General features: G+C 38.7%; 1 protein-coding gene and 1 non-coding gene across 6 annotated transcripts in view; both read right to left on the reverse strand.

Moving 5' to 3' along the window:
- The window catches only part of SMG1 (SMG1 nonsense mediated mRNA decay associated PI3K related kinase), a 113674-nt gene that overhangs the window by 57769 nt on the left and 41027 nt on the right, over positions 1-14878 (reverse strand). For all 5 annotated transcript variants that reach the window (XM_065537654.1, XM_005591347.4, XM_065537655.1 and 2 more), the window contains 11 exons: positions 13732-13905; positions 10764-10988; positions 8362-8463; positions 7058-7327; positions 3515-3645; positions 3203-3364; positions 2399-2517; positions 1842-1929; positions 1651-1752; positions 892-1032; positions 143-342 (listed from right to left, as the gene is read on the reverse strand). In XM_065537654.1, coding sequence (XP_065393726.1) covers positions 143-342; positions 892-1032; positions 1651-1752; positions 1842-1929; positions 2399-2517; positions 3203-3364; positions 3515-3645; positions 7058-7327; positions 8362-8463; positions 10764-10988; positions 13732-13905 — 1714 coding nt within the window. The remainder of the gene's footprint in view (positions 1-142; positions 343-891; positions 1033-1650; positions 1753-1841; positions 1930-2398; positions 2518-3202; positions 3365-3514; positions 3646-7057; positions 7328-8361; positions 8464-10763; positions 10989-13731; positions 13906-14878) is intronic.
- LOC123570735 (small nucleolar RNA U13) lies at positions 1207-1310 on the reverse strand. Its single transcript, XR_006694984.1, has one exon. It is a non-coding gene; the product is annotated as a small nucleolar RNA U13 (small nucleolar RNA).

A 14878-nucleotide genomic window follows, 5' to 3' on the forward strand; every position in this document is an offset into this window, starting at 1 on the left:
AACAAACATACCTGAAAATTACTGACCTTTATTTTTTTCCAAAAAAATCATATATTCTCAAATCTTTAACATAGATTTAAAAATCCATTATTTCTTAATAAAGCTTTGAAAGTATTCACATCACAAAGCTTGAGTGAGTTACCTTCAATTGTCTGGAAGGTGTCTTGAGCTCTGCCCAGTGGGGTTCTCAGCTTAGAAAGAACAGTGAATTGTGCAGCTTCCCATATGGCCCACTGCCAAAGGACAGCATCTGTCTTCAGGAGATTGCGTGGAATTGTTGACTGGTCACGCTTATCCAGTCTCTGGCAGCTATAGAACAGTCTTTCTAACCAATTGTCCTTCCTGGGAAAAGTAGTTTCATATTTAAAAGACAATGACAACTTCATTTTAATAATGAAAAAAAAAAATGCAAGGGAAATAGGAATAAAACTGTAATTTTCCCTACTCCAAAATAGGCAAAACCTATGAAATTGAGAAGCATTATATCCCCCCTCTCATTTTGGGGTCTTTTATAATTAACAGGATGAGGTACAGTGTGTAAGGATGATTAGGGTAAATGGCTCACGCCAGTCAGGAATGAAACTCATTAAATGCAACTAAGCATTTCTAGAGTATCTCCACCCCCACCCCATTCCCCAAAGTGTTAATGACATCACATCAGTTAACTGTTAACCACATTTCATTACTCAATTTCAAAGCCCATTTTTGTATCTACAGATGCTATCTTCAAAGCAATTTTCCTATTGATGAAAACTAAAATAACCCATATGAGAAGAATGTTATTTGATACTCTGCCACCCCCAAACATATTTTCTCTTCAAAACTGCAGGTAAAGTCAAGGGAATCTTAAAATTATGTTTCCCAGGTAAAACAGTCAAAGAAATGCCTTACCCTGTTCTATGAGAGTTCCCATACAAAATAAAACTAATAACATCAGAGAAATCTTGGGGGTGGAATGTGTTACTTGGTGCTTTACTCATGTGACTTCTTAATGCTAAAGAAATTTCTTGAATTTCTGTGTGATTGTTATTGCTGTAGACAGAAAATAAAGTTGTTGTTATGCAAAATGTTTTAGCTTAAAAGGTTAGCACATACTGTAAGCGGATTACTTACTTATTAACTCACTGGAGGTAAAAATATAGTAAAATGGAGACTTTAAAATGGATACAGAAATGCAATTACAACTTTAGATCCTTTTTTTATTCACCTCAGATAGGTAATGTGCCGACATCATAAGAGGATTTGAGGAAGGCATATCAAACATATGAACATAAAAACCCAATCATTCTGCTTATGTATTACAAAAGGATCAATTTTAGGCTCTTAAAGCTCCCAAATCAACTTGATCAAAAACAGTAAAAGATTACCGTTTACTTTTTCAAATATCTGAGCTACTAAGAAACACATTCTGGCACTATATGAGCTATTCTATACTCATTATTGTGAGCCTATAAAGCTCATTAAAAATTTTTAATTTTCTTGCAGACCTGCAAAATTGGATTATTTGACATCACTTCAATCACTGACAAGCAGGGCCATAAAAGATGTGTCATCAATGTTCTAACAGGTGATTTGTCTTCTCCTAAAGTAGACAACCACTAGAGGCTGTAAATATAACAGAACGTCTTTGCTCCAAAATAACTGTTATACCTTAGGACAACATCTAAAGGAATTGATTTCAACAGTTTTCCAAATGCTTGTCGAATACGAGTTCCACTGTGCACTAGTTGAACACGGCAAACATCAACACATCTATGAAAGAACGAAACAGACAAAGCAGGTGTGTTAACATTTCCAGGTTATTAGGGTTAGTGTCAAAAGACATGATCTTAATTCCATACCTCTGTAAAAGATCATCTGGCAAGGAAGAGGACAGAGCATGTAGACTGCTGCATGCCTGCAGACAGATATTCACATCTTCAACGAGAGCTATTAAACATTAAAAGACAGTTACTTTCAGCTGGCCAAAAGAAATTATATCCCAGTTTGTCATAATTATCTGAATCCATTCATTCATTCAACAAAGAGTGAGTACCTACTATAGACTAGGCACCGTTCTTGTCCAGAACCCTCACTCACTGTCACATTTGGAAAAATGATACATTCAACAAAACCCACGAAATGTAACTGACTGGTCATCATACAAACCTTTTCTGAGAGAAAATGTAAAAGTATATGCAAACTATAAACATTCACATAAGCTTAAATATGTGACAATCACTTCAAAAACATTTTTCTAATACTAAGAATGAAAAAACATCAAGACTGTATATCTGTCATTAAAATGAGGATTATACATCTTCAGGTCAGGAAAAGAGCTCAATTGATGACCATCTCCCATTACCAAAGACCCTTTTAAGGATTGATAAACAAAACAGAAAAAAAAACAGAGTCTTACTGTTGGCTAAAAGGCCTTTGCAAAATTTATGGAAAGACGGAAGAGAGAATAAAGGTGCATATGTTTCGGACTTCTTCATTAAAACAGCTACTTCCAAAGCCCAAGTCATTAACAGTTTCCTGAAACACAAAATATACAGTTAATTGTACATTTAAAAACAAACAAACAAACAAACAAACTTTAAAAGTCTAGTCTTCTTACACTGGTTTTCTCTTGGTTTTTCAAACATCTCAAACAATAAAAAATGAAACTATACAAATTACTTTCAAAATTGTTGTGTGCCTTTTAAGAAAACCTCCCAACGCAGCATGATAAGAGCAAAGAGGCCGGGCGCGGTGGCTCACCTGAGGTCAGGAGTTCAAGACCAGCCTGGCCAACAACATGGTGAAACCCCGTCTCTACTAAAAATACAAAAATTAGCTGGGTGTGGTGGCGGGCACCTGTAATCACGGCTACTTGGGAGGCTGAGGCAGGTGAATCACTTGAACCTGGGAGGCAGAGGGTGCAGTGAGCAAAACTCTGTCTCAAAAAAGAAAGCAAAGAATATTAAAAATCTATATATATTCTTCTATGAAACACTGGGGGATGGGGGATTGAGATTGTTCATGTATTTCTTTTCAGAAAGAACAAGAAAGCCTAGATTAATCAAACCAAATTATAAGGTGTTTGACAACAAAGAAAATGCTCTACCTCACCTCTGTAATCCACATTTTTTTATTTTTTGTAATCCACATTTCTTATTTTCAAATTATAAAGGCAAATTAATAAAGTTAGGAGTAGTTAATACTATATAATATCTGTTACCTCGTGTCCTGGTTAAGGTTATCTTTCTTAAGTAATATTCCCAGAAGATTTAATATAATTGAGAAATGTTTCTTTGTAGCCGTAGTTACAGTGCTAATCACGGCTCCATCAAACAAAGAAGGAGAGGAAGAACTGAGGCTACTAGAGATAAAGTGATCATGCCTGAAAGACAAAGCATAGATTATCTTTTCATCTTTAATCAAAGAAAGCAAGCAAGTCCAAAGTCAAATCAACATACATCTTTAAAATCTACACATTAAAAAAAATGTTTTGTGGGGTTCTTTTCTTAAGAAAAATTTGTAAATACAGTACCTGGTACAATGAGAATACAATGTGTAGAGCACAGCATACTGAATGGCAGGGAAGTGAACAGCCAGGTCACTGTGCACAATCATCAGATTCTTACTCAGAAGTGCAAAGACAGTTGGAGATAGCGCCCACATCTGCTCATGTACAAAACAAAGTAAGTTTATGGCTTCTCCAAAATAAGCACAAGCATACAGAGTTTATCCTTCAAAACAGGGGTAGACATTTTTAAATTAAAATTACAGATTGGAAGGGATCTAGCACACTAACCCTGGGACAAACACTTTTTTGTGAAGTCAGTAAAGCCTTTGCATGCAATATAGCATCTCTGTGCAATGCAGCAACTCCTCATCTATCACGACAGTAAGAAAACAGTCACAGGTCAGGTGCTGTGGCTCACATCTCTAATCCTAGCACTTTGGGAGGCCAAGGTGGGCAGATCACTTGAGCCCAGGAGTTCGAAACCAGCCTGAGCAACACAGCAGGACCCCATCTCTACTAAAATTACAAAAATTAGCTGGGCATGGTGGTGTACACTTGTAACCCCAGCTACTCAGGAGGCTGAGGCAGGAGAATCACTTGAACCTGGGAAGCAGAGGTTGTAATGACCCGAGATCATAACACTGCACTCCAGCCTAGATAACAAAGTAAGACTCTCTCTCTCAAAACAAAAAACCAGCCACATATAAAACACAGGAATGACAGTAGCTATGTTCCAAGAAAACTTTCTTTTTTGAGTCAGAGTCTCTCGCTCTGTTGCCCAGGCTGGAGTGCAATGGTACAATCTCGGCTCACTACAACCTCCACCTCCGGGGTTCAAGCAATTCTCCCTGCCTCAGCTTCCCAAGTAGCTGGGATTACAGGCGCCCACCACCACGCCCTGCTAACTTTTGCAATTTTTTAGTAGAGATAGGGTTTCACCATGTTGGCCAGGCTGGTCTTGAACTCCTGAGCTCAGGTGATCTGCCCACCTCGGCCTCCCAAAGTGCTGGGATTACAGGCGTGAGCCACCGTGCCCAGCCCAAAGAGAACTTTCTTTACAAAAACAGGTGCCGGTGTTGTGATGGTTGCACACTTCTGTGAATACACTAAAAATCAGTGAATTATACATTTAAAACAACAAACAAAAAACAGGTGCTGGGCAGTATTTGGCCCATGGATCATAGTTTGTTGATCTCTGGTCTAAACAAAGCCCTTTGTATGTGCTTTTTGGGGGAGTAGACTGTATTTCCTCATTTTTCCATATATTGCAAATGGCAAGGTGCCCTTTTCAATGAGGAAACAAAGGCACACCCTGCCACTCTACACCTTTTCCATCCACCTTTTTCCTTTATACTGCCAAGACACTCTATTCCACCTGACTGCCCCATCCCCACCCACTTTCTCCTTATTTCTAGAGTACAAGATATAAACATCTTTGAATCTGTAAATAATGTGAATTCCTCAAAAATCAAGCTTTCGTGTTTGAAGAAAAGTTTATTGTGACTTCAAACATAAGCTGTAACTGGTAATAAGGGAAGCAGCTATGGAATTATACAAGGCAATCCAATCAAACAACATGGAGCACATGCAAGTGCAAATATCAAATTTTACCTTTTTCCTCCTAAAAACTTTATCCCCTAATTACGTCCATTACTTACTTTCTTTCTTTTTTTTTTTTTTTTTCTGAGACAGAGCCTGGCTCTGTCACCCAGGCTGGAGTGCAGTGGTGTGATTTCAGCTCACTGCAACCTCCACCTCCTAAGTACAAGCAATTCTCCTGCCTCAGCCTCCAAAGTAGCTAGGATTACAGGTGCTCACCACCACCCCTGGCTAATTTTTCTATTTTTAGTAGAGGCAAGGTTTCACCATGTTGGCCAGGCTGGTCTCAAACTCCTGACCACAAGTGGTCAGCCCGACTTGGCCTTCCAGAGTCCTGGGTTTATAGGTGTGAGCCACCGTGCCCAGCCTACATCTATTACTTTCTATTAAAAATAATGTTTTTCCAATCTGTATTGTCCAATAGGAAGAAGAAATACACAAACCATAAACAATAAATACAAATCAAGAGCAGGGCCATGTCAAATTACTTAAAAAAAAAAAAAAACAGGCTGGGCATGGTGGTTCATGCCTATAATCCCAGCAGGTAGGCTGAGGCGGGTAGATCACCTGAGGTTAGGAGTTCAAGACAGGTTGGCCAACCCTGTCTCTACTAAAAATACAAAAATTAGCCCGTCGTGGTGGCAGGCATCTTTAATCTCAGCTACTAGGGAGGCCAAGGGAGGAGAATTGCTGGAAACCGGGAGGCAGAGGTTGCAGTGAGCCGAGATTGCACCACTGCACTCCAGCCCAGGAGACAACAGCACGACTCTCTCAAAAAAAAAAAAAAAAAAAAAAAAAAGGCTTTTTCCCCCCTAAAAGAAAGACTACAGGTTGAGTATCCCTCATTCAAAATGCTCGGAACCAGAAGTGTTTCAGACTTTGTATATTTTTGGATTTGGGAATATTTGCATATATATAAAATGAGATATCTGGGGGATGGGATCTAAGACTAAACATAAAATTCATAGCCTGAAGGTCATTTTATGCAATATTTTAAATAATTTTGTGCATACAACAGTTTGGACTCATCACATGAGGTCAGGTGAGGATTTTCCACTTGGGGCATCATACTGGCGCTCAAAAAGTTTCAAATTTTGGAGCATTTCAGATTTAGGATTTTCAGATTAGGGATGCTCACCGGTAAGTGTTATGAAAATATTCCAAAATCCGGCAGGGCATGGTGGCGCCCGCCTGTAATCCCAGCACTCTGGGAGGCCGAGGCGGGTGGGTCACCTGAGGTCAGGAGTTCACAACCAGCCTAACATGGTGAAACCCCATCTCTACTAAATACAAAAAAATTATCCAGGCGTGGTGGAGTATGCCTGTAATCCGAGCTACTTGGGAGGCTGAAACAGGAGAACTGCTTGTACCCGGGAGGCGAAGGTTGCAGTGAGCTGAGATGGTGCCATTGCACTCCAGCCTGGGCAACAACAGTGAAACTCCTGTCTCAAAAAAAGAAAAAAAAAGTATTCCAAAATCCGAAATCTAAAACACTTCCAGTCCCAAGTATTTCAGATAAGGAATATTCAACCTGTATGAATGTTCCTAGGGAAAAGAGACAGCCAAAATATAAGACCATGTATAAGAACTAACTTCAGTAGACAGAAAGAAAAAAGTGCCAGGGGAAGAAAAAAGAGACTGCATTTTAAAACCACTATACAAATTTGAGCTGTAAGAAACACTGACATTTTCTATAAGCATGCTAGAGCAAATAGGAGAAATTCATAAGACATTTTCTAGAAAACAAAAAAACTTAAGATTTATCAAGGAAAAGGAAGAATAAAAGTTAAATATAATGGCAAGAAAACGTTCCTACCAATTTTATTTATCCAGGTATGTCTTAAATATAGCTGTTTGTTACACACAGTGATTCTGCAGACATGTTGACATGATAGTGAAATACATAAATATGTAATGAGAAAAGGTTTAACTGTGGATAAAACAAAGTCGTTACAATTAAAGACTCACCCCTATTAGTGAGTTTTTGGCATTTCCGATTGTAGTCAGGGCACTGAGGTCAAATATAACTACAAATTTTGCATTGTCTACATTGAACACATGATTCTTAAAAGCCTCATGTTTTATTTCAGAACAGGCCTCAGGAAGTTGCAGACTATGTAGGAGGTTGTTTAGGGCACAAGTCATTTCTCCCAATATTAACTTATAGGCAGTCTCCAAAACAGGAATATTCTTCAAGCTGAGCACTGCTTGATAAACAGCATGGGCTACAGCAACAACCTGAAAAACAAAAAATTCAAGGAAGCAATAAATGGAAAATAAGTCCTCTAAAATTGTATGGAAAATAAATCACTATCTGTATCAGTGCTGATGATACAAATAAATTTAAAATTGATCAATTCACTGTAATACTTAATAGTTTAATTTCTTTTTTTTTTTTTTTTTTTTTGAGACGGAGTCTCGCTCTGTAGCCCAGGCTGGAGTGCAGTGGCCGGATCTCAGCTCACTGCAAGCTCCGCCTCCTGGGTTCACGCCATTCTCCAGCCTCAGCCTCCCGAATAGCTGGGACTACAGGCGCCCGCCACCTCGCCCGGCTAGTTTTTTGTATTTCTTAGTAGAGACGGGGTTTCACCGTGTTATCCAGGATGGTCTCGATCTCCTGACCTCGTGATCCACCCGCCTCGGCCTCCCAAAGTGCTGGGATTACAGGCTTGAGCCACCGCGCCCGGCAATAGTTTAATTTCTTAAAAACCAATCAGAAAACTGACACAGATCAGTATGCTATTTAAAATCTATAAAGTTTTATCACAAATAAAGAGTACTACAAATGAAAACTGTCAATATGAAATTTCCAAAATGGCCTTTTTTTTTTTTTTTTTTTTAAATAATCAACATCAAAAGACATATGCAAACAGCAGTTTAAGACTGGTTTCTTAAATCTACCAAGAAAGTCTACGGTGGATTTCACTCAGGGGGTGGTTGAAAAGCCAGTCATTTTTGTTTACAAAATATACAGTACTTCTTAATTTATAACTTTATAAATGTGTCAGCTTGTTTTACTCTTATGAAAATTTAATAAATTTAATAACAGCAAAAGATGCATAGTCTGAAAAGAGTATCTGGCACATCATTCATCAAAGTATTCAGTATGATTATCAAGAAATATAAATTTAAAAGAACAAATACAATCACTATATTCTAAATCAAACATTTCACATTTCACTCAATTTCACTTATGTAGCCTGGTAAGCAACATTAGGTCCAACTCTTCAGTGACCCAAGTTGTCAAAGTTCATTATCAATGTATTACTCACCTCTTTTTCTTTATGATAACGCAAGAATAGTAGTTTAGATGATGGTATAAACAGTTTTTCTACAAATGATGATGGCAGTTTTGTATTTATTTGTTCAACAATCTAAAAGAATAAAATTTTTTTAAAATGAGCTTCTCAAATTACAAAAAGACATGGAGAAACCTTAAATGCACACTGCTAAGTGAAAAAAGCCAATTGAAAAGGCTACATACTATATGACTCCAACTACATGGCATTCTGGAAAAGGCAAAACGATGGAGACAGTAAAAAGATCAGCAGTTGCCATGGGCTTAAGATGGAGGGAGGGAGAAGTGGGGACCGGGAACAAGGGAGGAGTGGGTAGAACACAGAAGATTTTTAGGGAAGTGAAATTATCCTGTATGACACTGGTAATAGGGGATACATGTCATTATACATGTTAAAGTCCACAGAATACATAACACAAAGTAAACTATAAAGTTAGTTAATAATATCAATATTCGCTCCTTTGTAATAAATGTACCACACTAACACAGTATGTTAATGATGGGGAAACTGTTGGGATGAAGAAGGTATATGGGAACTCATTGTTTTCTGCTCAATTTTCTGTATATCTAAAAACTAAAATCTTCTAATTTAGAAAAACATATCTAAGCTGTATTTCAAGGTCTTAATACTGTGACATTAAAGTGTTTAGACACCTAAATAGGATACACATATTTTACAGTTATCATGGGCATTTTTTCACACTAGCAAAGAGAGGTGTAACACTGGCAGAAATACTCAGCAGAATGTCATCTAGAATTTGCTTTAAAATAATCCAGTTGGAGATCAAAGGACAGCAAAGAGGCCTAGATGAAACCAGATGGGCCATTTGTTTCTAATTACAGAAGCTGAATGTTAAATATGTACAAATTTATTATACTATACTCCCTATTTTTATGTGCTTCAGAACGTCCATAATAAAAGTGGGGGGAGGATATTCATGGTTAAGAAATTAAAGGAGGCCGGCCAGGCACGGTGGCTTATGCCTGTAATCCTAGCACTTTCGGAGGCCAAAGCGGACGGATCACGAGGTCAGGAGATCGAGACCATCCTGGCTAATATGGTGAAACCCTGTCTCTACTAAAAATACAATCGTGCCACTGCACTCCAGCCTGGGCGAAAGAGCGAGACTCCGTCTCAAGAAAAAAAAAAAAAAAAAAGAAGAAGAAATTAAAGGAGGCCAGTCATGATGCCTCACATCTATAATCCCAGCACTTTAGGAGGGCAAGACAGGAGGATTACTTGAGGCCAAGAATTTGAGGCCAGCCTAGACAATGTAGTGAGACCCCTTCTCTCCAAAAAAATACAAAGGTTAGCCAGCCGTGGTGGCATGCATCCGTAGTCCCAGACAGTCAGGAGGCTGAGGTGGGAGGATCGCTTGAGCCCAGGAGTTTGAGGTTGCAGTGAGTGCTGATCGCACTGCTGTACTCCAACCAGGAATACAGCAAGATCCTGTCACAAAAAAAAAAAAAAGAGAGAAAAGAAAAAGAAAAAAAGAAAGAATCTGGGGCGTAAAGCAATGTTTCACAAAAAAAAAAAAAAAAAAAAAAAGAGTAAAGCTGCATTGAGACTAGCTATCAACCACCAAAAATAAAGGCCTGGCAGAGTGGCTCATGCCTATAATCCCAGTACTTTGGGAGGCCAAGGCAGGTAGATTGCTTGAGCCCAAGAATTCAAGAATTCAAGAATTTGCCAGCCTAGGCAACATGGCAAAACTCCCATCTCTACAAAATAATACAGAAAATTAGCCAGGTGTGGTGGTGCATGCCTGTAGTCCTAGCTACCTAGGGGGCTGAAGTGGGAAGATCACCTGAACCCAAGAAGTCAAGGCCGCAGTGAGCCAAAATCACGCCACTGCACTTTATCCCGTGTAACAGAGTGAGACCTTGTCTCAAAAAAAATTTAAATTAAAAATAAAAGTAAACAGACACTAAAATAAAAGCACAGATTATAAGACTGATGAATGTACTCTAAAACATAACATAATAAAGCAAAGCCCTTATTTTTTTTCTTTTATGGAGACAGGGCCTTTTTTGTCACCTTGGCTGAGTGCAGTGGCACGATCAGAGCTCACTTCAACCTCAAGCTCCTGGGCTTAATCGATCCTCCTCCCTCAGACTACCGAGTAGCTACGACTATAGGTACATGCCATTACACCAAGATAATTTTTGATTTTTTGTACTGATGGGGTCTCACTACGTTGCCCAAGCTACGCAGAATTCCTGGATGCAAGCAATCCTTCTGCTCTGGCCTCCCAAAGTGCTGGGATTACAAGCATGAGCCACCATGCCCAGCCAAAGCCCTTAATTTCTTACATATTGATTTAAGGGCCTGAATAAACCAACACATTAAAAAGGAAAAAGGAAAAATTCACATACCAGTGTGAGTAAATTCAAGACTGAGATGATATAATCGGTACCACAAGTCTGGCAATTCTCCAGTTGGTCTAATCCATATGTAATGACCATGTCACAATGTATAGTCATGCTAGGATCCAAGCTGCCGAGCAAAACACCAACACACTCATTAGCAGCTGTCAACACAGCCTCAGAAAAAAACACCTGGTTTGCAGCCGTCACACATCTCATTACTCTGTACAGAACCTGTAAATGGGGAAAACAAGCAGCTTTTTAAAAAAATTCACATACTTCCACAAAGCAAGAAAATACTTTTTATTTAATGCAATTTCAACTGAAAATTAACTGCTTGCCTGGCCAGCAGTCTCTTAATATTCTAGTTCTCAGTAGTTGAATAATAATGATATCTCTAGTACAGTATGTAAACCTGATCTTGACTAAAAAATCCTCAAGTGCTATTATGACAGGAAATGGAATCTGCCATCCTCTATTTCCTATATACCCAACTTCGTTTCTCCCAATGTCACTAAATGGCTGAAGCTCAGAATCTTTATCATGAAATACACCACGACAGTAACGGTATTGACAGCATGGGAACAGCCTGCCCACACATACTACAAGCTAGCTCTTGGGCTTTTGGGAATCAATCTTTTAAAACTAAACATACAAGTCACTTTAAGCTTATTAAAGTACCTACTGATGGTCTCTTTTGAAAGATAAGCACTCTCAAGCTTACCACACAGTATCTTCAAAAATCATATTTTTCCAATACATACACAAACAAAATCCCCCACTAAACTATAATGGCCAATAACTGTGTACTAAATGTCTAATAAAATAGGGGAGAAAACAGAGCAAATAAATGCTTAAAAAAATTTTTTCTATAATAATTAACAACCAATACATAAAGGATTTTAGTCTACCCAAAGTTTTCATTAAAAGCATCCTTGGAGGTTGGGCACAGTGACTCACGTCTATCATCCCAGTACTTTGAGAGGATTAGCTGAAAGGTTCACTTGAGTCCAGGAGTTTGAGACCAGCCAAGTCAACATAACAACACCTCAGCCGGGCGCGGTGGCTCAAGCCTGTAATCCCAGCACTTTGGGAGGACGAGACAGGCGGATCACGAGGTCAGGAGATCGAGATCATCCTGGCTAACACGGTGAAACCCCGTCTCTACTAAAAAGTACAAAAATCTAGCCAGGCGAGGTGGCGGGCGCCTGTAGTCCCAGCTACTCGGGAGGCTGAGGCAGGAGAATGGTGTGAACCCGGGAGGCGGAGCTTGCAGTGAGCTGAGATCCGGCCACTGCACTCCAGCCTGGGCAACAGAGCAAGACTCCGTCTCAAAAAAAAAAAAAAAACATAACAACACCTCATCTCTACCAAATTTTTTTTTAACTAGTTGGGCGTGGTGGCACACACCAGTAGTCCCAACTACTTGAGAGGCTGAGGTGGGAGGATCATTTAAGCCTGGGAGGTCAAGGCTGCAGTGAGCCAAGATTGTGCCACTGCACTCCAGCCTGGGCAACAGAGACCACGTCTCCAAAAAAAAATATGGGAGCGGAAAGGGAAGCATTCTTGGCCGTGCACAGTGGCTCATGTCTATAATCCCAACACTTTGGGAGGTTGAGTTGGGAAGAGTGCTTGAAGCCAAAAGTTTAAGACCAGCCTGAGAAACACTGAGACCCCATCTCAACAAAAATAAAAAATTAGCAGGCTATGGAGGGAGGATCACCTGAGTCCAGGAGACAGAGGTTGCACTGAGTCATGATGGCGCCAACCAACTTTAAAAAGAAAAAAAGCTGGGTATGGTGACACTCACTTGTAGGGCTGAGTGAGGTGGGAGGTTCACTTGGGCCCAAGAGTTCAAGATTACAATAAGCTATGATTGCACCACTACACTCCAGCCTGGGTGACAGAGTGAGGTTCCAGCTCCAAAAAAAAAAACAAACAAACAAAAACAAAAACAAAAAAAAAAACCACCATTCTACCATTCTCAAAGGCCTAAAAGATCCTCATAAATCAATATACACCTATCCTATAAATTATGTCCCTTTTATTTTATGTCTGAGTTAATGGCTTTTTGTTTCAACTCTGTAGTCTTCAAACAACCACCTTTTAGACATTAAAAATGAAGCAAAGATATTAAACCATTTTGAAACCATATTGGTTTAAAATACCAATAAGCTGGTTTCATTTATCTTTAAGTTCTGACATTTCTGCTCAAATGCACAACTTACTAAAAATTTTATATATCTATATAATCAATATCCTATTTTATCTAGCAACGTGTTCAGTAAAAGTATATGCTCCTAAAAGCAAGTTTTATCCTAACAATAAAATTTTCGTCAGTTAGATTAAATCTTTTATGACTGCATCACACATGCTTCTCTCTCCTTATTCAAAGCAGAGTACAATGCCTGGGGTTCATTTCTCATGTCTTTCCCACTGAACCCTCACTGGATGTGCTACAAACAGTGCAGCTAATGTTTGAGGCTGCTGAACTGTGGCAATCTAGCTACCTCATTTTTAATTTATGTTCTTTGATATCAGGCTATCAAAGAATATAAAGGTATACAAGTTTTCATGTGAGTTCCATCTTCTGCTCAGAGAAGATTACTTTCTGAGGCTTTTCCTATAGTGTGCTATTCGTAGTATGTCGAAAAACTAAAAGGAAACCCAATAATTTAAAGTAAAATTATAATAAATACTATTTAGAAACAAAAGAATAAGATTTAAAAATTCAGAATGGCCTTTTGTCATGGGAGGGTAGGGGAGTTGGATGAAAGGAGGATGAGATATAACAGGATTCCCTACTTTTCTGGCTATTTAAGAAAGCAGTCAGACAATATATACATATATACATACATACATACATACATGCTAAACAAATGAAATATTAATAACAGTTCACTAGGTAAAGAGAAACATTTACAATGTAAAACAATTTTATTTTTGAATGACACTTGAAACACCCAAAACCACTTACATCTGTTACATATGCCTCAGTAATTGGAGGACCCCGAATTGGGCTGAAGCGTTCCCCAATGCTCCTCACCACAGTACTAAACACCCGGAGAAGTGCGGCCAGCTTTGGTAATGACACTGATGGAGGAGGAACATCTTCATCCACTGATTCCCCAGAGGCCACATGGCTAAGGTCCTACATGTGAATTCACAGCATTCTTGGTAAGTAGTGCATTGTTTTAAAAAAAAAAAAAAAAAAAAAACTCTAAAATACTTAAATCAATTCATTTTGGAATAGATTTTTAGGCTTTTATAAAGAGGAACTGTGGCCTATGAGAATATTCATGACTCTAAATACAAAAATGGGTTTTACCTAATTATTTCAAAAAGCCAACATTAAACCCAATAGACAACAAATTAAGGAAATAACTTCTTATACCAACTCAGAAAGCTGTTGGGGAAAAATAAATTCTAGTACATATGCTCTAGTTATATGACGGTATAAATGAAGACAGAAGCTTTTGCCATTCCTGAATTAGTTTTTGGCTAAAAATTTCGTTCTAGGTATTCTTTGAGCTGGGTATATTCAGCTCAACAGTAAGTCCTCCAAACCAAGAGCATGCCCATGAAGAGCAAAGGGAGGTTGTAAGACCCAGCCTACAGATGTATAACTGAGGAATTACGATATATGAAAAGGACAAGATTCGCAAAAACTGGGATACCAGAACCAATGTACATATCTACTTAAAATTAAGCACCAAAATAACAGAAGAGAATGAGATCTTAAGGATAACAAGGGGAAGCATCTCTACAAACTAGAACGTGTGGCTTCTGAAAGGTAGATCAGCTTTAAACGTGGGCTGTGAAAAAAGACGTTCTAGGTGTGGGGGCAAAGAAAAAAAAAGCGGAAGCAAAACATTTCCTTGCTTTTCTAGGAAAGAGTAAACATATCAGTACAACTAAAGGCACTGAATTCCTGTTGACGATAAGCAGCAAAGATGAAAAAAACAAGATGAGGCTAAAATCTGTATGGGAGCCTTGACTGGTTGATCTGAATAGGAAAGAAACACAAAGAGATCCAAATAAGAGATGGCACAGAGTTAAGCCAAGACAGTGGGGTCAGAAAAGCCAAGTACCAGTAACACAGGTTTCAGCAGCACTCTTAAAGT

Source organism: Macaca fascicularis, chromosome 20 (assembly GCF_037993035.2).
Source record: "Macaca fascicularis isolate 582-1 chromosome 20, T2T-MFA8v1.1".
Taxonomy (NCBI): domain Eukaryota; kingdom Metazoa; phylum Chordata; class Mammalia; order Primates; family Cercopithecidae; genus Macaca; species Macaca fascicularis.